This window comes from Blennius ocellaris, assembly GCF_963422515.1.
Source record: "Blennius ocellaris genome assembly, chromosome: 5".
NCBI lineage: Eukaryota > Metazoa > Chordata > Actinopteri > Blenniiformes > Blenniidae > Blennius > Blennius ocellaris.
The window spans coordinates 18,819,442-18,844,275 of record NC_137654.1 but is presented as its reverse complement, the minus strand read 5'-3'; the positions used below and the strand labels follow the sequence as shown (position 1 = coordinate 18,844,275).

Sequence of the window (24,834 nt, the reverse complement as noted above, 5' to 3'; positions counted from 1 at the left end):
TTTTATTTTTTTCATTTTATCAAAAAAGTTCTGCTGACACATTGAGCTGATATAAACCCGTGATCCCGTCTTCTCCTTTAAGAGTGAAGTTACATTTTCACTCGGGCTCTATCTTGGATAATTTATTCATCTTTGGTGCAACACCTGGACTGAATATCAGCTATTTTCCTGAATGTGACCCGGGGAGAGGGAGCTGTGCAAGTGTCCAATTCCAGTGCTGAAGTGGTCACCTTCAAATGACAGCCCTGGTCTGTCTCAGCTGAATATTGCAGTGGCACATTCAGGCATTCACCACTCCAGTGCTTCTTCTCTCCCATCGCTGGTCTCTCCTTATAACCTCTGTCTTTCCTCCCATCTCATCCCCAGATTGTTGTCACGTTCCCAGCTCCCTCGCTCCCCCCTCTTGTCGTGTTGCTCTCTTATTCTGTGTCTTAGTGCGTCTGCTGTCTTGCATGGTGCTGCAGGGCTCCCTGGCTGATGTAATTTATGCTATCTATTTAGCTCGTGTGAGAAGAGAGTGTCCTGGAGCCAGTGCTCTTCATGCAGAGTGCTCCTGTGGGAGGCTCTGAGCCAGCTTTGACTGAGCTATACTTTTTTTTCCCCCCTCTCACCATCCTTCTGCACACAAAGCAGTGACCATGTGAAGATGCTCCGTCTATGTAGCGGTGGAGGATAATCAAAGGTGCCACATGGCTGCTGCTACAGATGCAAAGGGAATTGGATGCTATGTCACCACAGGTTTCGGTTCTTTCGCCATAATGCTGGTTAAAGTCAAAATTCCATATTCGGCGCGCTGATTGGAAAGACTCCAGAGTCAAATCTATCAGGAGTCCATTGGCAGATTGGACTTTTAGCAGCAGTAAACACTTCACACTGCTTCGGAAATAGGAAAATATTTGATGTTGACTGAATATGTTTATGTGTGGTTGCAGGACTATAATCCATTTCTATGACAACGGAGAAGGCTTCGGCGGGGGAAATGAAGACCGCAATGGAGGGTGACGCCAGGAGAACCAATCAGGTGGGAGCACTGTGGAACACACAGGAGCTGTAGATCATTTTACTCAGGTCTTTCGATCACTCTGGGCCCTTCCGGCTTTCTGTTTGATATGCAAGGCAGCGAGCCCGCCCTGCCTGTGCCAGTAACTTAACATCTTAGAGGAGCGGCTCACACTACATCATGCATTTGATGATTGCCTCCTGTGATCAAAGATTCTCTACTTAAATCACTTTGTAAGACAAATACATAAATGTCTTGAGACTCAGAATTCAAATATTTTAAATGAAAGACAAAGTAGAGTGATTTCGAAGCTTGCACACTCAGAGGAAAGGTTTTTCTCTCTCCCAGGTTCCAGAGGACCAAGCGGATGTAGATGATAGCTCAGAAAAGACCCCCAGCAAAGCCTCCAAATCCCCACAGAAAACCAACAAACGGCCCAAGACTGTCCCCGTTAAAGTCGCCCTACTTGACGGATCAGACTATGAGACTGGAGTTGAGGTACGCTTTGCCATTCCGTATAATCTATGTTGGAATTCATGCTGGCGAGACAATATGGTGGATGATTCCGAGGAAAGGTTTGACTGAATATATTATTAGAGTTGGACACAAGTCAAACAAAGCAAGAGCAGTCAAATGTTAAAAAACAAAAAAAGACGAATGAATAAACATGAAGGTATTGCTCAAGTTGGGTGCAATCACAGTTTCTGATGCAATAAGGGATTATAACTCAATTGTTTCAGTCACCTCTTCAAAGCCTCTTTCATCTACCTGATTGAATGGGAATAATACATTGGTGCACGAGGAACCCTGATGGTACACTGAAGATATCTGAAAAGTCCCAATGTTTTTAAATGTTGTGTTTATTTACTCCTATTGTGTTTGGCATTAGTTCGTAAAGATGAGGCAAACTGAATTATAGAAACACAGAAGCAGTGCTTACATTGATGTGATTGTGTGAGACTGCTGGGTCAGTGTGATTGCTCTGACCAAGTGGAACGAGTGTGTTCATATTCATACAACCTCTGATATGATACGATCAAATTTCAATTAATGTTTGAACTCCACGCCATTCAAGTAGCTCGAGGAGGAACAAACAGAGGACATGACGGACCTCAGAAGCATCCTGTGCTTGCACGAGATGGGAGGAATTCCATCTTCTGATTTGATGGCTTTTTTATTAGTTATTGGTAATCTTGTAGCCGGTGATAATATCACATCACAATTTGAATGTGCTTTGTGAGGAAGATATGTCATAAGCACACATCTTCTTTTCATGTGTTGGCCAGTTTGTCAGTAAAATGTACCAGAATCAAGTGCAAACCGTTTTTTATAGAACAGCCTCAAAAGCTTCCATTTGATCTTGATAATAATAATATAAAAAAAAAAGAAAAAGTGACAATGTAAATGCAACATTTAAATTATAAATCACTCAAATTTCATTTTGTAGATGAGGTAAAGCAGATTAATGAAAACATTAAATCTCTAGAGAGGGATGAAAAGAATGCGAGCAAATAATGTGACCTGGATTTGACCTCTTCTCTGAATGTCGTCGAGACTATGGGTGAGGGCAGAATAAACCATGGACAGGTCGCTAGTCAATATCAGGGCAAATACAGGACAATCGCACTCACTTACTTTCACACAAACAGGCACAATTAGACTCATCATTTTACTTCAAATGCAAGTTTTTGGACTGCAAAAGTAAACCAGAGTAACTGGAAACAGGCCACCGACACACAGGGAGAGCATGCAAACTCTGCACAGAAAGACCCGCAAGCCCAGACTGAAACTGGAGATGAGCTTGCTGAGAGTGCTAACCACTACACCACTATGTGGTCTGTGTCTTGAAGTGTCCATCTCAATTTTTATTGAACAGTAATTAATGGAAACATACAGACCATATGGATGGATATTTGATCTTATTATTGAGCCCTATGTTTATGTGACAGTGTGTTGGGTTTGACTCAGTGCTTACTGCAGCTCTAGTTGCTCTGATCCAGAACTGTGTGACAGATCACACACTCTGTGGCTATTGTTCTTTAAGTTCAGTCTTTACGTCTGCTGTGATACATACAGATCGGTCATTTGTGCTACCTGAAACAATAATATACACTTCTACAGGGATTGCCCATAATCTACACAGTTTGCATTGACTTAAATTGAGTTCAGCAATATCTTCTTTGAGATTTAAATAACATGGGGCTCACAAACAGCTTGTTGTTTGACTTGATTTTTTTTTTCTTTCTCCATCAGGCCCCAATGTAGAGATACCACTTTGATTACAGCATTTTTGTGTGAAGACAGAATTATTATGGCAGCTAAAACCACCAATTAATAAATACATAAATAAATCATTTAATCTTTACAGCCTAGCACACAGCTTCTTTACCAAAGTTGCATTTTGGCAGTTCTTTGAGCATTTACAACTCTGCAAATGTGCAGAAATGTAATTGAAAAATGATTTAAGAAGGTTGTTTTGCAGTGTGGGTAAGATAATGTTTGGCTGTTTCTTCCTACTTAAATGCACATGTGCTGAAAATTTGTATCGTGCTGTGCAGGTTGATTTGTATTTCACGCCCCTTTTTTCTTATTGCATCTCATGAAGCTGGTGAACATCTACCTCCCCGATTTAAACAGCAGCGCTCGACTCGGCATAACACACCTCAGTGGAATTTAGTCCCACTTGGTAATGCATGCTACTGAGTCAGGAAATGCAGAGAGAAAGAGGTGGCAGGTGGATGGAGGTGAGACAAGCTCTGCATTGTGGGGGATGGAAGGATCGGATGAGCAATCCCCTACCTCCATAAATCGTGACTCTGTTGTATTTTGTGTTTGTAAACAGCCGGCCGAGGCTCAGTAAAACCCCCACCACTCACGGTTTATTTGAATTTCACAGTGGCCCACACCATGATCAAGTGCTGCAGAAAATTAATCTCCTCTTTGAATGGAATGACTTCTGAGGGATGTCAGAGGGGGGTGTTTCACACAAGTGGGAGATCCTCGGCAGGGCTTGCCGAGCTGCCTCTGCTCCATTGGCTGCTGCCGCTGATGGAGTGTGATGTGCTTGGAAATTAGCTTGTTGGCCCCTCAGCCTCATTCATGTCAACTATATTCCTTTTATGGCCTCCCACTTGACCTCACATATTTTACTTACAAGAGCCAGCAAGTGGAGGAATATGTCGGGAATCCTGAGCAAGGACTCACATGTTCTTTCACTATCCCAACCCCCAACTGTCCTCCGCTCTTAGTTACATGCATGTATACGCTCACATTTCTTCAGGTCATCTGGCCATTGACACTGGAGGTAGTGGGCTTTGACAGGAAATCAATATGGCTGACAGATGAGCACTCCTACATTTGACTGGGGAGAAAATAGAGTGGGAGGAGTGAAGGGGAGGAAGAAAAGATGAAGAGGGGGGCAGGAGGTGGAGAGAAAGATGGAGTGGAGGCAGAGCCCAGGAGGGCCTGTTTGTGTAATGCACTATGAATGGGAGTGCATATATCAGCGACAAAGGAAAGGAGGCAAGCAGAGTCAGAATGACGAACGCAGCGAAATCATTATTTTAATTACAGTCATGATGTCCACCAAGCGAGCAGGTGCCGCCTTGAAAAAAAGTAAAGGAGCAGCCTGAGCCTCCTATTAATGTTTGGCTTACCACTTTATAGTTATTGACCAAGTGCAGTTAAACTTCGGCTGAACAGTTCTCGCTGCAGATCCAAATTGTTATTTTTATGGTTGTGTGCATTTTTGCTGGTTAACCACATGAGACAGTTTCCTCTTCATTAGCGAGGCAGAGCTATTTGGGGACTGCTTTTTTGAAGTCACGGCATTTGGATCTTTCAACGCTCCAGATTGCAAACACATGTACGACAGCGTTTGGGCTGTGGAAATCATTTCATAGCGGCCCCACATGCATTTAACCTCACTGCTTTTTTGCAATCCGACTCACAAAAAGGAGGTTTCCGGCCCACTTTAGTAATAGTGCTAAACTTCATCTGAAACAAATCAGTTCAAGAACAACACGTTAAAAGAGCTGCAACAAGTTGGTTCTGCTGCTCGAGGGAAAGCAACCTGGAAGTGTTTCAGAAACCAAAGACACAAACTGACTTAGTTTAACCCTTCAGGGCACTCATTCAGAAACAAGGACAATAAGCATTTACATTGTAGTGTGTTGTTTAAATATCTAATAAGACATTTTATCATGCTTCAGTGTGAACTCAAAGACGCAAGAAGATTTATGTGATTTATCAAAAGTATTTAGTTGTAATATAAATTAGAAATGTAGTCAAAATTGTAATCCTGTTCCCTGTTGATGGAAAGTCTTGTTGCTGAAATGTCTGATTTAGGTAAAGGGTGTTCCTATGTCCATCAGACTTTGGTTTATTTAATGCCTAGATATTATATCAGCATGGAGCAAACTGGTATCCCTTCAACTTGTCAATATATGGTTTTACCATCTTGTTTACACTGTACTTACTTGCATTTCTGGAGGCGGTGATGTGCCGGGTCCACAGACAATAGTTTTCAGAAGCTTTACTGTGCCGCTGTGTGTGTGTGCCTGTGTGTCTGTTTGTGTGTTTTATTGCAGAACTGCCCGAGGTCCAAAATATCATGACTATTCATTATTGGTTTCTTGCCTTGTTTCTTGCATGAAGTTATTTCTCCAGATGCCTGAGAAAGAATCTTAATAGTTTTAATGAGTGCATTGTTGAACTACCTGCCTGCAGGGTTTCTCACAGAATGATGAATCTATTCTCATATTGACTTGAAACCCAAGAAAACTGAGCAGTTTAGAATTTTCCTTATTATTTTTTTTGTCATTTAGCCTGTTTTTAACAATATTTTTCTCTTCTCTTTAACATATCTGCTTTTCAAAGGAGGTCGGGCTCACAACGGCTTAGTTATTGATCTGATCCTGAGTTCAATCAATATAAACTTAACCACTCTGTAGTTCACACTGTTCTGAATGTTGTCAGTGGCCTGAACTTCAAAGGAGAGCAAAATGTTCAGCATCCCCCCAAAAATTGCAATTTCTATATATGTTTCTTATGTTCTGAAACCTCACAGGCTACAATTCAGTCAATTGGTCCGTAATCACTGTGATAATAATCTCACCCTTCGTATTCTGTGAAAAGGAAAATCTGTCTCTAAATGAGATGAATAGTTGATGTATGAGTGGAAAATTAAAAACAAGAACTACAAAGGTGTCGTACGAGACGGCATCATTTAGAGGTTATTAAGGATACTGTCAACTATTGTGTTTAGAGGTAAATGCACTGTTTACTCACTGAAACACTGAAAACTCATCCACTAAAGTTCACTATGAAAACAAAAAACATCATGCAAGTCAATAAATTCAGAAGGCATGGTGATATTTTAATGGAAAGTGAAGTTAAGGGTAAGGTTTAAGCAGGTAGCAGTCATGCTTAAGGTGAGAGGAAACAAATCCCCTGAAGTATTGCACCATTAGAGGTTACTGAGTCAATAGGGAATTTTGCAATTCTGAAAGTGATACTTTTCCCAGTATAGGTTGAGGTAAGGTAGGATTATTGATTATGCACTGGAGAAGGCTCTTCTAAAGATTTTGTTTATCCAGGCTTAAAACTAAATATAGCTCTGTGATTCCTCCATACTGTCCCTCCCCCTCTCCATTAGTTTAAGTGTTTAGTTCAATAAATTTCCTCTCTACATGACCAGCCATTAACATTTAACATTTAACATTTACATGCGGTCTCTCCTTGTCTTGTTCTGCAGAGATCAGCGAAAAGGATTTCTAGCATTACACCAGATAGCTGCTATCACAAGCACACCATAGGACTAGTTTCAGAAATGTGATTGGATCCAATCGGAGTGACAACAAAATCTCATCAGCAGCTCTAGAATTGGTTGCCATGCATGGGGGATCACCTAAGATGTACGCTGCCATTTCATTTTATTGGGAAATCGAATATATGCTTCACTCCCCAAAAATTGTACAGCACCTTTTGACTGTTAATCAGCATTATTCTATTGCTGCTTCAACCGTAACAGCCTTTGAACAGGCCCTGCTGAACAAGCAGCATAGTTTTCTTGCTGGTGTATGGTGAAGCAATGTGAACATGCACGCTCACCATTAACCAGCATCCGACCAGCAGTGAGAGATGGGGGGTGGGGGTGGGGGGGGGTTAAATAGTTAAATCATCACCACTCCCATTGTCTAAAATTATGCTGACTGTGCTGTGAAGATTTTAGCATGGCTCGGCCTTGTAGTAACCAGATAAGGAGAAAGTGAGAGGGCACGCAGAAGGGACCTATTACTTCTGTTGCTATGGTAACAGCTGCTTGGTTGCCTTGTCGCTATAGGAGCCAGGTTTCCCTCGGAGATGAATCTGGTGTGCTTGTGTGCGTGCGTGTGTGTGTGTGTGTGTGTGTGTGTGTGTGTGTGTGTGTGTGTGTGTGTGTGTGTGTGTGTGTGTGTGTGTGTGTGTGTGTGTGTGTGTGTGTAAATAGCATTTTTGCCAAGGCTGTCTGTGCAACCCACAGAGGCCTTGAATTCAGCCCCGAAGGGCTGAAGACAGAAAGAGAGAGAGAGAAAGGGTGTGGTCTGTTCAAACGCAGCTGATGCGAAACGCCGGTCCTCTCCTTATACAGTCATGAAGAGTGCAGCTCCTCCTCCTCAGCAGGAGAGAGGACAGATGGAAAGCATCCTTCAGACCACTGCTTACATCCTCAAGATATATTTGACATATTTATATTATAGACAAAGAACTAAAATACACATATAATATGAATCATACTCCACTTATTAAATAAATCTATAAAATCTATAAAAATTTCAGGAGTCGCTGGCATTCTTTAAAAAAGGGAAAATGGGGCAATAGTAGAGCATGTTTAATCCCTGTTGCTGTTATAAGATAAAGGCCTGCAAAGTCTTTAACATCCTTATGTGCATTAACACATTCTCGCATCTCTTCTTTGTTTTCTGCAGCTTGTGACATTTATGAAATCTCAACCTGTACCTCTTTGCATACCTGCTGTCTCTACCTATATACATATCTGCCTGTGCGTGCGTGTGTGTGTGTGTGTGTGTGTGTGTGTGTGTGTGTGTGTGTGTGTGTGTGTGTGTGTGTGTGTGTGTGTGTGTGTGTGTGTGTGTGTGTGTGTGTGTGTGTGTGTAACAGAAATTTGTCAAGGGCCAGACCCTGCTGGACATGGTGTGTGGCCATCTGAACCTGCTGGAAAGGGACTACTTTGGCCTGACTTTCCAGGACACAGACAGCTCCAAGGTTAGATACACAAAACACACACACACACACACACACACACACACACACACACACACACACACACCACACACACACACACACACACACACACACACACACACACACACACACACACACACACACATTTACATACTGGAAGACACTGGAGGACATTTATTTTTGCATCTTTTTTAAACTCTAAGATTATAATATTGCTGTGCCTAAACACAGCTGCAGTTTAACCAAAGTTAGGGCAGCAGTTTGATACTGAGTTAGAAACTAACCTGACTTACAGGCAATTTGGAAGATTTCCCATATGCAGAAAGTTGTATGTGCTGGGAGTTTATTGTGGCTATAAGACTTCCAGCAGTTTCCTTAACTTTAAATATAAAAGTGTTGATCTGGTGAGTCATTTACTTTTGTGATAAGCTACCATATAGAATTTTACTCACATTAGTCTATAATTTAATTTAAATACCAGAAAGATCAGAAATGTGGCAGTGATACATATAGATTGTTGTATTATTAGCTGTGGCGTCTTCAAGGCCAATATATATCTCAGTTGTTTGTTTCTTTGAAGCTGCTCTCACAGGATATTTTTAGTAGGATTATTTGACTGTAATTTTAGATCAAATGTCAACAAGCTTTCAGCTGCCTGACCCATTCAACTGAAAGGTCATCCAGGTGTTGTAAAGCAGTGAAATCTTGGTTGCCCTCATAGCTCATATCCGTGCGTAACCACATGTGACTTGAGAGTGACATACATAGCCTTTAACATTTTAAAATTTGATTATAGAGTTTGGCCTTTTGAAACTGGTGCTTAGGGTCCACAGTGCAGCCATGAACGCTTAGGTGGCATTAAGCAGCCTGAGCCGAATTGAACTGGCATTTATAGCCCCAATATTGATGGTACGTGTGTTTATGGGAGCTTTTATCAGATTTCTGGTTGCATGAGTATATCAAGTGTTCAACCGGGAACCGATTTGAAAATGCAAGTGCACTCAGTACTTAAATAGAGCTTTTAAAAAAATGTGAATATAGATGGTTTTGCTGAGGGTCGAGTTTCTCAAAGAGGATTGTTTTTTTTTCTTCTTCTTCTTTTCTTTCCTTTATCAGAATTGGTTGGATCCCTCCAAAGAGATTAAGAAGCAAATTCGGGGTAAGGGCAGCTCACGTATTATACACACATACCCAAGCACAGTCTAACAAAAGCCACACACAAGTTGTAGTGGAATGAAGAGACGTCCCTCAATAAAACAACATGCTGGTGCTTTATTCATAGTCGGTTCCTGGATCTTTGGATTTTCTGTCAAGTTTTACCCTCCAGACCCATCTGTGCTCATTGAAGACATCACCAGGTAGGTCTGATTACACAAAATGGAAGTTTATCGAAATAACCTTAAAAAAAACCGTTTGTTTTTAATTATTTATTTATTACTAATACTGATCTATGTCAAGAGTTCACAGAACAGCTTAAATATGATTTACGCTTCTCTTCTTGAGTACTGTGTGAGGGAGTTTAACCGGCTTTAAGCAGTGCAGCTGGTGACTGACTGATACTGATGGTCCCCCTCTGGGCCTGCATTCGCTGCTCTCTCTTCTGATTGTTAAGTATTACAAACACGTTCGACTTAAGTTAGCAGCCGCTACTGAATCCAGCTTCAGACAGTCCACACAGTCCACACAATAGATTTCAGATCTAAACTCACGCAACAGGCATAATCATGACAGTACTCCATCCAAGACAGTCGTCGATTACTTGTTTCAGGTAATCCGTCACAGATGTAGAAATGTGTGAATGGGAATGTTCAACATATGGATTTATATTTACTTTCTCTCACTTTTTTGCACTTTTCCATGATCGATTGTTGCATGGGTGGTTCGGTGTTATTTAGTGTCACCCTGCCATTCCTCTGGGGGGGGGGGGGGGGGGGGGGGGGGGGGGGCAGAGGAAGTGAACGACACACACGATAGACTGATGTGACCCACTACAATAGAAGAGAAGCTCAAGACTTAATTAATCCCTGAGAGAAATTCCATACAGAGTTGCTCCACAGAGAATAGACTATTACTAGAATAATATACAAATATCAGATAAGAAAGAATAAAATATCAATATGTATATGCAGTATTGACAGTGAACAATTACTGTAATACATAGAAAAGGGCTTGACAGTAAAAACAACACTATTTACAATGATTTCATATCATGCAGAGGTGTCAAAACACAGAGAAATTCTTCAAAGCACGCAATAATTTGGGCATTTTGTTAGAACAAGTTGCTTTTTAAGCCTGTAATGATGTGTGTTTATTCTGTTTAATCTTCTGGATAACTGACCTTTACTGTGCAAAGCAATACCTTAATGAATATGTGTTAGTGGCAACTTGTTTCTTAATCAATCAAAAGTGGGAAGTTTTTCTCTAAGCCTACAAAAAAACGAATTTCCAGCCACAAGGTCTTGGGAAATCAACTGTAGTCAGACACACCGGCAATGTGTCAGACTTTTATACAGTGATTAAACCTTGAAACCAAATTATATTAGCATATTAAGAGATGTGGGAATATTTTAATGAGGTTTGTTGTTTTTCTGTATTTTTAATAGAACCAACTTCTATTAGACTTCTCCTAACAATAAGGTTTAGAGATAATTTAGAGATGAAAAGCAGTAAACATTTATTCTCTGTAGAGACACTGCTTCTTACTACCTGTTTACTATGCTGAGCTCCAAAAACAAACTTCTACCACAACTTTTACTGGCTTGGCAGTTGCATTCTCGGAGACTAACAACTTGAAATATCTTCAATTGGCGTGAACAAAATAATTTAATAGTGAGCAAGTATGAGTCAACTGCTTTTATGAGATAAACGCTGCACGCCAAGATGAGCGAGAGTGAACTGATTCAGATGAAATAAGCTAAAGTTTTGAAAACAACAAAAATCACAAGCTTATGTTCAGGAAGTTTCTTACCACATTCACTGCCAGCTATAAGGATTGTTTTTGGAGAACCATGGTCCTTCCCAAAGTCATGCAAATCAGTTAATGGTCTTAATCTCCTTTGTTTCTTCAGGTACTACTTGTGCCTGCAGCTGAGAGATGACATCCTATCTGGTCGTCTCCCATGTTCCTTTGTCACCCACGCCCTTTTGGGCTCCTACACTGTCCAGGCTGAACTCGGAGACTACGACCCCGAGGAACATGGCCCAGACTACGTCAGCGAGTTCCACTTTGCCCCCAACCAGACACGTGAGCTGGAGGAGAGGGTGATGGAGCTGCACCACAACTACAGGTGGGAGAAAATGTGACTTTCGCAAATAAAGTGAGGCCATTTATCAGCCGAGGATCTGATGAAAAACAATAAATCATTTGCTGTTCTGTAGAGGGATGAGTCCAGCAGAAGCAGAGGTGAACTTTTTAGAAAATGGCAAGAAACTCTCGATGTACGGAGTGGACCTGCATCATGCTAAAGTACTTCACGCTAACAGTATTTCTTCTCTCACACTAATTTCTCTGTCGGTAGATTTTCAGATTTTTTTATAATGCCGTTTTGCTTTCCAGGATTCAGAAGGAATTGATATTATGCTCGGTGTGAGTGCGAACGGTCTGCTAATCTACCGAGATCGCCTCAGAATCAATCGGTTCGCGTGGCCAAAGATCCTGAAAATTTCCTACAAAAGAAGCAACTTCTACATCAAGATCCGCCCCGGAGAGGTACATAAAAGCTGTCATTAACTTTTATATACCATTTTACTTGACTTATGATGAGCTCACTGAGCAATTATTGCATGCAAAACTCACCAGAAGAGACCAGAGTCACTTCGGCACAGCTGAGGCATATGGAATAAAGGATCATTTGGTAAAGCGCCAACTTCACATTTCTATTTCATGGTTTCACAGTTGTTAAAATTACATCATTGCCTCTCTTGACTCGTCCAAGCAGCATAAATAGTCATTTCATGCTTTGATAAAGTGTTACTTTTAAGATTTATCTGCCGCAAACCACGACACTCGATTATTTATAGCCCCTACAGATACCGTTCTCACAGATTAGGCTGATAGGTCGTGTTTTTTATTCTTGTCCTTCTTCTGTCTTCCTCCATGCTGACTTTAAAGTGTGATTAGCCAGCCACAAGGATTTGCATTTTATTCAAGGATTTTTCTTTGCAGATGTGAGAGCCACATTATACTCGCCATGGTTTTCAACTCACTGAAATTATTCTAATTTTTTCCCCTCATTCTCTGGCCTTTAGGGTATCTACAGAGGATTTTTAAATCCACTGTCAAAACGAACCTGACATCTTTATAGTGAATACGGAGCCCTCTCTGTGCATATACTTTGTTCTGCAGGCCTATCTTCTTAAGTCAGCTGCCACTTCAGATTTGCCAGGAGGGTCATCATTGTGTTTTAAAAGCATTTTATTCTGAACTGTCCCCAAAGACTTACTGTGTGGAAGAAAAAAAATAGTTGTGAATGTGCACCTCCTAATGTTTAAAGACCTGTTATATTGCTAATAACCTATTGATTTGAAAGCGTTTTTCTCCTGTTCACTCCACTGAACACCTGATGGAGTGAGTACATGAAAGACAAATTTATAGGATGGTTAGAGATGGAAAATCCACACGACATGTCGGCAGGAGAAGCGAGAATATATTTTTTATGAGTAAACAGAAAAGCATTGATTTTCTCATTGCTGCGGAGTAAACACATTTCACCCTGCCGCCATTCTTCCATCTTTCCCCACACTTGCTTCCTTCACTTTCCTTTTTTTTTCCTTCACCTGCCCACCTCCTCCTCCTTCCTCCTCCTCCTCTTCCTTCTCCTCCTCCTCCGTCTCCACTGTTTCGTCTCACCACTCAGTATGAACAGTTTGAGAGCACCATAGGCTTCAAGCTGCCCAACCATCGGGCCTCGAAGCGATTGTGGAAAGTCTGCATTGAGCACCACACCTTCTTCAGGTAGGACTCGATTATCGTAGGTACACTCTCTCTGCACTGCAGTCACGGCACCCTGCATGTACCATCAACACCTCGCACAACAAAGGTATTGTTCAAATGTCACCTGCAAGCGTGTCGATCCGTCAAATATTCATGGTAACTTTTCTGCATGATTTACTTGGAATATGTTCGTGGTGAAATTGCAAGCACTTCGGGGCACATTCCTTTGTTACGTATGTGTAGGTGGTTTTAAGTCGAAAGACAAATACATCTCTTACCCTTACACACAAAAATTATAAATCACTCTTGTTATTGTCATTTCGAGGCAAGGCCTCATGGATCATATGATACCAGCGATGCAGAAAATTATTGAGTTACTTAATGCCATTTCCAGTGATGAATGATTTAAATCAGGGGTGTCCGTGCTCGGTCTTCGAGGACCGGCGTCCTGCATGGTTTAGGCCTCTCCCAGTTGCAACACAACTGAATGTAATGAGGGACTCGTTATTGGGCTTTTTCACAAGTATGGTGATGACATCATCTTTGGAATCAGGTATGCTGAAGCAAGGAAAGCTGAAAGAACTGAGTTTGGACACCCCTGATTTAAATGGACTCTTTCCAGGCAGAAAAGATCAGGGAAGCATTTCTTGACATGCAAATGAAGCTTTTAGTCGACACATATTTCAGAGCACAGTATCATCAATAATGGAAGTACTCGCCTTGTCGCCAACGTTCTGTGATTCAGCCTCAGCAGGTTCTCTCAGGTATCTCTTTGCAGCAGCTCCACCATCCTGCCACATCATGACCTCTAAAGTTTTTAAATCGAAGCATTACACCAAAAAAAAAGGTTTGCTTTGGCCTATCTCTTTGTTTTCTTTTTCTACTACTTCTTATATTTCTTCTCTATTTATGTGTCAGACCATATTCGAGGGACAGTGCTGCCACCAGTGGGAGGGGGTGCTGATCAAAACATAATGCTGAATTTAATTAAACTTAAGCCTTGTCTGTGTTTTCATTGTTGGTTTTGGGTTTGTGTTGTTTTAAAATGACTGAAAATGTGTCACTGTGACTATCAGTCATTTTGCACAATGGTGTAACTTTGATCACACTCTCAGTCACCAGTGTGAGTTTACAGCATAAGTCTTGAGCTCACACCGCTGTTGCAGTCCAGCCAAATGTAACATATTGTGGGATTATGTGGGGCAACATTTTCTTGATTCAGCACATCGACTTCCTGGAGGCCCTGCTGGCTGCTTGGGAATCTCACGGTGAAGACCCAAGGAATCTTTAGCCATCCTTGTTAAGGGATTATATAACCTTCAAACTGAGCCAGAATTTGTTGTTAAACAAGCTATTTTCTATGGCATTTCTACATTTGAGGTGCAGTTTTGTCACTGTAAATGAGGAAGATGTCCTTTTTAATCATACTCGTGTAAAATGCTATCAGGCTACTCATTTAACTCTGAACAGATGAACTCCTGCATAAAAACTCAATGCAACTCGGTTCATTTAGTTCATATTGAATATAAATGGACATTCATATTAAAACTCTATTAAAGCTACTGCGGCAACATTCAGCAGTGCCATCTGTGGTGAATTTACACAGAGTGAACTTTCCTACAGGTTGGTTTCCCCTGAGCCCCCTCCGAAGGGTTTCCTGGTGATCGGCTCCAAGTTCCGTTACAGTGGACGAACTCAAGCTCAGACGAGACAGGCCAGCGCTCTGATTGACAGGCCTGCCCCTCAGTTCGAACGCTCTGTTAGCAAGCGGTACATGATGCCTCGCAGCATCGATGGAGGTAAGGAGTGGAGACAAGGACAGTACACACAAGGTCCTGAATAATATTGTTTGGCTGTAATTTGGCTCCTTTTTTCATCTTGAGAAAACAGACTGATCAGTGGGTACAAATATTTCAAAGAGAAAAGAGTGCTTTCCTCTTTCTCATGTAATTTAGTTTGAGGCAACACAGGAATGAAAATAAAAACGAGGTTTCATGCATTTAGAAAACTCATTGAGATATCCCTCCTAAACTCTCCACAGAGCATAATGAAGGTTACAAACTTTCACAGTGAACTCGGATGATATTCCTCATTTGCATTGCATTTTTTTAGCCTCAGCTCTCGGTGACAGCATGGACCAGCTGTCCCAGCGAAGCTCCAGCGAAAGGACACAGTTCATGTCCAGAGAAGACCTGGACCAAGAGGGGAGTCTGGACTTGGACCACGATCACTATCACTATCAAGACCAGGACCAGTACACAGATCAGGAGTTTGAGCCGGATGATGATCAGAGGCAGATATTTGATGCCAACACCTCAACACCTACCAGAACCTTAGAGCTCAAGGTAGAACAAACATCTGAAATGTTTTCCTTATTTAGTTGTCTAACTTGAAACTTTTCCGCTATTGTGCGGAAACCTTACAGTCATCTTTAAGAAGTCTTCAATGAGCTCAGTCAACCAAGAGTCAATTTAATGACTCACATGTTTTCCTGAAATGCTGTACGTGAGAAACATGTATAATCATTTCAGAAGATTGCAGAGAAACACTTGGTTCGTCAAGAATATTCACCTCACCTTCTGCACCCCAATCAGAAAAAAACCCTCCTGAACTCATGCTCCTCATCTCTCTCTCTCTCTCTCACACACACATTCTTTTTCATTTGAGACTGTAATCACAGTCCTTATTTTTCTCCCCTTGGCCTAATTTCCCCTCTTCTTCGCTCCTCTCCAGACATATAAGGCTGCTCAGAATGAGTCCTCTCTTCTTCTCTGCTCTCTATAAATCACCTGTCTCAGAATCTAACTCAACCTCTTTTGCTGCAGATAACATTTTTTTTCTAACCCAGCACATTTGCCTCTAACAAACTGTTTTGTTCTCTTGCTGCCGTAATATTAACACTCTCTGCTGACTGCTGCTCCCCTTCTCTTACATATCTGTCCTTTACCTTGTCCTTTCTCGCAGGGTGAGGAGGCAGGCTCACCTTTATATGACTCAAAGCCAGAGGTATTTTGGCCTTGGATTTTTTTCTGTGTCTCAGTTTGTGTGGTTTCAGTTGTTGTAGGATATGCACTTGTATTCTATGTTTTTGAAGCACGGACTGTCATTTATCTTCGTTTATTTTGTATGAAAGAAATGCAAACTGCATGAATTGACTTTTAGAAGAATAGCCACAAAATGTTTAATATACATATATTCAGGCTCTTTATTTTGCCTTTTTCTTTTGTGCCCACTGGGAAATGGTGTCAGTGGAGAGTCACACTTGAGTTGAATACACTTTTCAACCCCATCCACTGACTTAAATCTTACAGCTTTGCAGGAAAAAGCTTGTTCCCAGTTTGATAGTACCGAATTAGCAGCATGCATCTTCAAATGTGTCCCTGTGTGATATTGGAGCGATTGATTCTGAATAGCAGAATAAACAGATGGGTCCTAATCTCTTGTTGATGATTCAGGAAATCTGTGCTTTCCCTATGGGTAAATCCCCTTGTACTCCTGCTGAACGGCACAAACGTCCACACTTATTGAATGAGTGAACTATTGGAAATATTTTAATTCAACACAAGTTTCCCAGAGAGATATTTGTGTTGCATTATTCCTCCTCAGGTATGCGTGGCTGTGTTTTTTGTCTTGTTGTTTGCAGGAAATATTGGCAATGCATTAGTCACTTAATGGACTCTTCATTTGTGGTTTTGTAATGCCTTCATATCAACTCTTTCAATGAAGAAGAATGGGAACAATCCACTGCCAAACACTTAGGTTCAGTCAATAACTGACTGCATTAATTACCAGTTGGCCAGCATAGAATGGATTGTCCTTGTCTTCTTGGCAGCTTATTAAATGGCTTCACAGTCCCGATCCCAATGGTGTCAACTGTCTCTGTTTGTTGGTGTGGCTGCCTGCCTTTTTGACTCACCTGCAGCATTTTACCTCTTTGTCTCTGCACGCATCTGTTCCTCCTTCCAAATTCTCAACCCTCCTGCTTTGCTCAAATACCCCTCACTTCATCTCACATTGCCCCTGTTCATCTGTCGGACAAGGATCTGGTCACCCTTCGGCCCAAACAGGAGGTACTGCTTGTCCTCTCTTTTTGGCATGTGCTGTGTGTGACCCTCACCAGGTGCTCTGTGTTTCTGTTATTTACGATGGTGCCTGCCAGTTATCATTTAACACCACGATAGCAGTGGACCTCATGTTAAAAGCTATTTTCCCCTATTAATGCCAGTGCCAAATATACTTTGGTAAAAGTATGATTACAGGCCTCATTCTTAGAGCGAGTGTGTGTTCAGAAAGTACTGAAACATTAGATGGTACAATATGTGATATTTCTCATGTAAAACATTTAAAATGTCAGAAACAGAAATCTTTAAAAAGAAAAAAACAATTTAACAAACTAACCAGCTTGTTGCAACCAGATCAATGGTATTGTACCTGAAGAACAGATGGATACCGACATTACCTCTCTTCTTTCCCTTCAATACAAGAAGAAGCAGATTATTACATATTGCATATATATATAATTGGTTCAAGCTCAAAGTCTGTGGCCTTATGTCAGAGAGAGACAGTGTGATATTGTCAGAGATTGTTTATTTTTGTGAAATGGAGCAGCAACAACTGACATAAAAATAAACAACTGCAGAAAACATCAAAGTCACCCTATTAGCAGTTTCTCAAGAAAGTGAATTATTGGACAGTATCCACATTTTTTTCTATTTCTACACCAAACTTTTATCTTGCACATAAATTATGCTAGGACAACTGTTGCATTTCTTGTTGGCTTTGTTTATTTATTGGTTGAACCAGTGGCATAAATAGATGACATATAGGATATTGTCATTATGTTTGCAGACATTATGTTTGGATTCAGTGGATAGAATTGTGCAGACTAGCTTTAAATAATAAAAAATTCACATTGCAAAATGTAGAAGCTAATAAATGTATTGGACTGCTGAAATAATAAGTGTGTAGGCAACTTTAAAAGTAAAAGAAATATGGTGGGTGCTTCAGTTGTTGGAAATGACTAACAACTACTCTGAGGAAGTGTGACTCAGGAGTCATTTTAAATCTTACAACCCACATCTTCATAGTTTGTTATTTTCAATAAGTGTATTTGTGATTCTTGAATGGGAGGTTTTCGTAAGCTGCAAAATTGTTATGTTATGTAATTGTTAAAATAATGATGCACTACAGCCTCACTAGAAAAGGGCTAGGTTTGATCAACGTTATAACTTAAAGTAACTCTCAATTTATTTCGTCAACATAGTGGTAGCCGAACTGACAATGATGAGAGAGTCACTCATAGCAAGGAGTTCCACAGGGGTTAATCTGTGTTCTTAATGTTTTCTGTGCTGTGTGAGTAGCAGTTCTTGGATAAGCCGGACGATGTGATACAAAAGCACCAGGCCAGCATCAACGAGCTGAAGAGGGCGTTGAGGCAACCAAACAGCAAGATAGCCCAGAGAGAGAAACGCATCTCGTCAGCTACTCCTCCAGGAGGAACGCCTGAACGCAAAGCAGTAAGAATGAGATCCTTTTCCAACTTCAAAATCAGACTGGCTTCATTCTCACACACGTCACCATAAAGATGTAATGTATCGGTGTGAGCCAACACTATTCTTTCTTCTCAAGTGCTGTCAAAACTGTGATTTAATTAACCCAAAGCACAGAATAAAACATCTCCGTTGTATTAAACAACTCTTAAGTCCCCCCCACTTTATCACAATTTTCTTTTTTTACTCATTAAAGTAATAATGTGGGGTAACAATAGTGTCACAAACTAAAGCTCACTTTATCTAGTTAGGCTAATGCAAATGTCTACTCTATGTCAACATAGGCTACCACTGATGGCAAATTGATTGACAAGCAGGATGCTTATGAAGCAACAGCGGACACTTTCTCTAAAGGGGAAAAGAGTGAGGACTCGTCCGTGTGTAGAGACATGTTTGCTTGGAATGAAGCAAATATGAACAATGGCTTAACGCCCTGGGATTCTTCGAGAACTAGATATGCATCATCTCCGAAGCAGGAAACAGACTTAAGACCACCAGGGCTAAAGGATATCAACCCTCTGGATAGTGAAGTAAAGACGAATGGACATCATGATTCTATGTTAGAGGGGAACAACATTCAAGAAAATGGATACTGTTCTCCACCAGACAAACAGAGGGGTGAAATGAGCAAAGACTTTAATTGCTCTCAGTATGAGTATCGAGAAAAACCTCGGAACTTCCAAACACCCATGGCCGATGACTCCTTTAAGAAAAGCAGTTGGGCTAGAAGTGAAGGTGGCACGAGACATTGTGAAGCTTGGAAAATAAAAGACCCGAGCCCCAGGGGAGAGAAAGATTTCAGCAAAACTGGAAACTCACTCTCAGAAGTCCCCAAAATAGTTCCTCTCAAGCCTCAGCGATCAAAGAAGGCTTTGAATAAAGAGAACAAAGATGTTGTAAACCCTGAATTTCAAAGCCAGCCTAACAGCAGCCTCTTCGGAGAGGCCGGGGACGTACAGATGACAAAATCAAAAGACAGATCCCGTGAAGCAGGAAGCAGATTGGATGATAATCCTGCACTGCAATCCACTTCAGATGTCGTCAAGGAAAATACAGCACCGACCGAACCCCACGATGAAACTCCAGCACTGTATCAACATCAGACTCAGTTACAGCAACAGATAAGGAGCGAGGTGTTGGGACAACAGGAGCTCAGAGACGGCGGTGATACGACGGGGCAAGGCCAGTGGGTAAGAGGAGGAGTACCACATGAAGATCCATTTCAACAAGCCTCCGAGTTCAGCTACAAATTCTCAAACGCACCCCCTCGTACTCTCCCTCTGAAAACACAATGGTCACGAGACAGACAGAGCAACGTGGACAACAGCCACATCCACCACAGGACGGCCAGCCAAGAAACAGCGAAGAGGAAGCAAGCGGTAAAACCATCTGCCCCCCCTCTAACCTCTTTGTCAATCATTGGAAAGTAAAGCATTGCATGAGCTTCAGGCGATGTTGTGCAGACCTTGTTTTTAAATCATCTAAAAACAACCCCCCCCCCCCTCTCAAAAAAAAAAAAAAATCACCACACATACCTCAGAAGTCATGTGGCTGTGTATGAGAAAGCAAAAGTTCACGTTCTTTCGCATCGCATCATTGATCGAGTCAGTTCACGCCCATGGGCCACGGAGCATCTTGATTTCCCTTCTATCCCTTATTGCTCAGAGCTTGACATCTGCTTGGCCATTTCAGAACGCTGCGGGCCTTTAAGCAAAGATCCCATTGCTTAAGCTTCAGATGGTGTTTTTTTTTTTTTTTCTTTTTAACTCGTCACGTTTAACACCTGGTCTCTCCTTCCAACATTCTCACAGTGCAAATAAGGTGTCTGCTGTTGCAAGGAGTACAAGACCTTTCCACCATTTTTCTTTGAAACCTCTTTTTCCCCCCACCTGATTTGAATCTTTATTGTAAATGGCTGAGAGGGCATTTGAACCAAATGTTCTGCCTTGGCACCTCTGGAGCAATGGCAAAAAGATGAAAAAGGCGATTAGATGTAATCACAGGCTGCAGAGCTGCCAAACCTCTTCAGGGTTTGGGCATTCATATGCCGCACTTACGAATATGAATACCTTTCCCCTGAAAGGGATTTGAAAATGAAACCTTTCAGTGCATGGCATTACCATTGCACTTTCAGTCATTTTTAATGATATCAACCTGTGAAATACACTCTATGTGCATGCTTCTGACCGTAGCCTTAAGCTTTGGAGTCTCTGGAAATGTTTGCTTTGGAAGTTAAGCTTGAGTACTGAAGTCATGAATGAACTTGATTTGTTAATTTCTTTTTTAAATTGCAAAAGTGCCCTGTTAAGCACTGCCAGTGAAAGAAGACAGATTGAGCTACAAAAAAAAAGGTCACATTTAGGCGGCAGCATAGAAAACTTCCTAACTTTCTTCTGTTTCCTGTGTGCTTACACTCATGTGAGCAGTACAGAGGTATTACAGTCTGTGGCTGTGTCTCTATGAATTGATACAAGCTCCATCAGTTTGATCATTAAAATGTGCTTCTTGTTTGTTTCTGTTTTCTGTAGGAGACACCTCCCACTCCTGCTATTCACGAGGAGCCTCTCTGTGAAGCTTCGGTGAGTCATCCCTCAGGTCCTCTCTTACTTCTTCAAAATAAATCAGTCAATATCTTCTTTGTCATTTTTACACTATGCAGGGACTGTAATCCTGCAGGCTGGATTGAACCCTATGCCGGGTGTGTTTCGACCCCCAGGTCTTATGTTTGACGCCTCTGACATGGTCCGAAGCACCGATTGCAAAATAAATGCACTCTATGAGTTCTATAATGACTTCCTCTGTTTTAGAGGGAACCGTGGGAGAGACGTCTGGGCTCCGTGTCAGAGGATGACCAAGACCACGAGATCCTGTATCTGAAGGAAACCCACCTGGGCATCGAACGCAAATGCTCCAGCATCACGGTCAGTTCTACGTCGAGCCTGGAGGCTGAAGTTGATTTCACCGTGCTCACAGACCTGCACACGGGCATGGAGGAGTTCTCCAGGGGGATGACAGAGTTGGGAGGGAGAGATCTCTCTCCTGATGGCGGTCTGTGTCTTGGCATCGACTTGCTCCAGCAGCAGGGCCCGTCTGAGCCACTGCCTCCACTCGTGGCAGCTCCTTTGTCTCGAGGAGTCAGCAGCAGCCCGCCAGCCAAACATGTCCAGGCTGAAGAAGTCCGGCCAGAAGTCAAACGACCTGATGTGCAGGTAGATCTAAAGGGTCCCAAGTCCAGTGTTAAAGCACTTGAAATGTGTTTCTAGTGGCTGAGGGAAAAACAGCTGTTTTTAAAGCACCTGATTATTATGCATTTCAGCTGCACAGGGCAGCAAAGGGATGCATGCGATCTGAACACACTGCAAAATAGCAATCAATCATTGTTTCATACAAACCTCTACATGTGTCCAATTAGTGAGTGTGCAGGCATATTTGTTCTGTTACTACAGGAAACAAGGCTGAATTTCCAAATTGCATATTATGACTATATTACCCTCTGTGTGCTGCGCTTGTTTCTAACAAAGTGTGATGACAGCGAGTCAAGGTTGTGTTTTCCTTTGGTTGACTGTGATCAGTGTAAACATGAAACATTTTGAAAGAATGCTGGAATTGAGCAGTGAGAATGTTTCCATTACAATTTAAAATAATACATAAAGAAAAACCCAACATGATTTGGTGTTAAAGTATTTGCAACAAACTTGCACAGAGTTTTATGATGTAGGTTGTTAAACTTGGGTTTTGGTTAGAGATTGACTGGTACAAAGCCTGCACAGCTGAAACTATAAAAATACACATATGCTCTGAAGGAATTAATGCACTGAAATTATCCAAAAGGCTGTCATGAACATATAAGCAGTTGGTTAGTTTTAGGTTTGTTATCCAGCATTAAGAACATAAACTATATATTTTTATCTTCCTATTCATATTTCATCCCAAGAATCGAGTTTAAGACTTTGCCCATCTGCATTTTACATCTAAATCTAACTCATCTAAATCTGTTGTATTGCTTTTTGTGCTTTTTTTTTTGTTGGAACCTAATCTTTAAATCTATTTTCACACTGATTTTTGTGATAAAGACAAAACTTCCAGGTCTACAATCTTATGAAACTAAAACCTGTTTGTTTCTCCACTCTTAAGCCCATAGTTCCAAAAAAACCAAAGAGGTCAGTACCGGTGTCATCATCAATAGACAGGGAGCAGTCACACAGAGAGCCCGGTCGCCCCGCTGTCACTCCTCTGAGCCGGGAGGCCAGTGATGTCATGCCCACGCCAATGGTCAGGAAGACGGACGTCAGGACGGAGACTCAGCCCAACGGCTCGGAGGTCACCACCACCATTGTCGAGTTCACAGATCAGGTTGGTCACCCGCTGTGGTGAAATATAATGTGGATTAATGAATTGATACAACACACCATCTAGTTGTGATTCTCTGAGTAACACAAGTCACGTACTGAGCTGGTCTGTTTTTAGGATCATGGCATCGGGGGCCTCGGTGAAGTCTCCTACTCCACCAGACAGAGCATTTCCCCTGTGAGTACCAACAGCAAGACCTCTCCAATTTTAACTCAACCTGCAGCTCGCTGCATGCCCATCTCCAGGGTTTAAGCCTACTTGCAGAGATAGAAGACATGAATTTATGAATATGTGCTTGATTGGAGAGCGGCCCCTGTTTGACCCAATGGCTTCTCCCCGTATGAGCTCTGCTCACAGCTGTTCTGGTCTCTCAGGTGCACAAGGGAAGAGAGTCAGCGGGGTCGCCCATCCTTGTGACTGAAAACGTTACCTCAGCAACCACTCACGTCACGAAGGTAGCAAAGCCTAAATGAAACTTAAAAAGCACACAGTTTAATGTGTAATTATGATTATGACATAGCTCATTTCTCATTATGTCAAGGAAGAGTGATGGCGAATGCATGCTGGAGTGAAAGCTGCCAAAAACAAACTATTGTGTGTTGCAGACGGTGAAAGGAGGATATTCAGAGACGAGGATCGAGAAGAGGATCATAATCACTGGAGACGATGATGTAGATCAAGAACAGGTGGGCTGACATGGCTGAAATAACCGTGGATGAAATCCTGTGGATTCTGTGGGGGACAAAAACAACAACAAAAAAACACACTTAGTAGATACTGCTACTCAAGAGGCAATTTTACTGGAAAGGTCAGGGGAACAACTCATTTAACTGTCTTTTCTACTGAATATTTTTTTTAGCACAAAGGTTTTTAAACGTTAACTGAGACAGAGCTGACAACTGTTGCACACCAAGAGTGAAACTCAAACGATGAACTCACAACTGTCACACTGCATATGGTTCTGTCTCAGGCAAAGTATTAATCTTTGATTCATGAAGTTGTGTTGACCAATCCCGCTTTTTGCTCATGGATAGTTGGTTTTACTTGAAAAATAGATCAATGTCTTTTCTTTACAGCCAACAACCATTTCATATTTTGATATTATTATTTCTGATTTATTACCATGGATATTTAAAAAAAAAAAATATTAGCACAAATCTCTATTTCATCATGATTTCATCTAAAAACATTTATTCAAGTCATTGATATTCACTGCTCTTTTGGAAACTTGGAGACGTGAATAATACTTGATCTGAAAAGCCTTATAATTGCCACTTTTAAACTTTACCAGATGTACTCTAAGTTAAAATCTATTGATTCTCTAGACCACGTTATTTAACTTCGAGGGACTGGAGCCAGTTCCAACTGTCTATGGGTGCAGACAGTGTACAGCCGGGACAGGTTGCCAGCCCATCATTGGTGTTTGTTCACTGATCTCAGAGATGCTGCTCACTTTCCCTTGCAGGCTCTGGCGATTGCAATACAGGAGGCCAAGCAGCAGCATCCGGACATGCAGGTGACAAAGGCCGTTGTTGTCAGGGAAACAGAATCGTCCACTGAGGATCGACATGGTGCATCAGAGGTACGTTTGCCATCCTGACTCCAATTGATAGTATCTGACTGGGTTTAGCCTCCCATGACCTTCTTTTGAGGCTTGGGGGTATAAGGTTGGATTATCTCTTCTTGCTTGTCTACAGTCCTGATTTCCTGTGGTGAGGCTGCCCTCCGATGGACCAGAGGCATCAGTACCCAACTTG

At 41.7% G+C, this 24,834-nt stretch overlaps 1 protein-coding gene across 1 annotated transcript; it reads left to right on the top strand.

Annotated features, from left to right (window-relative positions):
- Positions 1-949: 949 nt before the first annotated feature.
- LOC308130639 (band 4.1-like protein 1) lies at positions 950-24,834 on the top strand (the record flags this gene model as incomplete). The annotated part of the gene is made up of 23 exons (XM_080497051.1): positions 950-1,021; positions 1,349-1,498; positions 8,162-8,266; positions 9,362-9,404; positions 9,528-9,603; positions 11,314-11,532; positions 11,624-11,711; positions 11,802-11,954; positions 13,102-13,199; positions 14,802-14,977; positions 15,291-15,523; positions 16,143-16,184; positions 17,219-17,248; positions 18,539-18,694; positions 19,012-20,106; positions 21,256-21,306; positions 21,535-21,936; positions 22,862-23,080; positions 23,195-23,254; positions 23,452-23,532; positions 23,683-23,763; positions 24,543-24,659; positions 24,775-24,834. The coding sequence occupies 23 exons, from the start codon at positions 950-952 to the stop codon at positions 24,778-24,780; spliced, it is 3,753 nt and encodes a 1,250-aa protein (XP_080353177.1). The 3' UTR covers positions 24,781-24,834.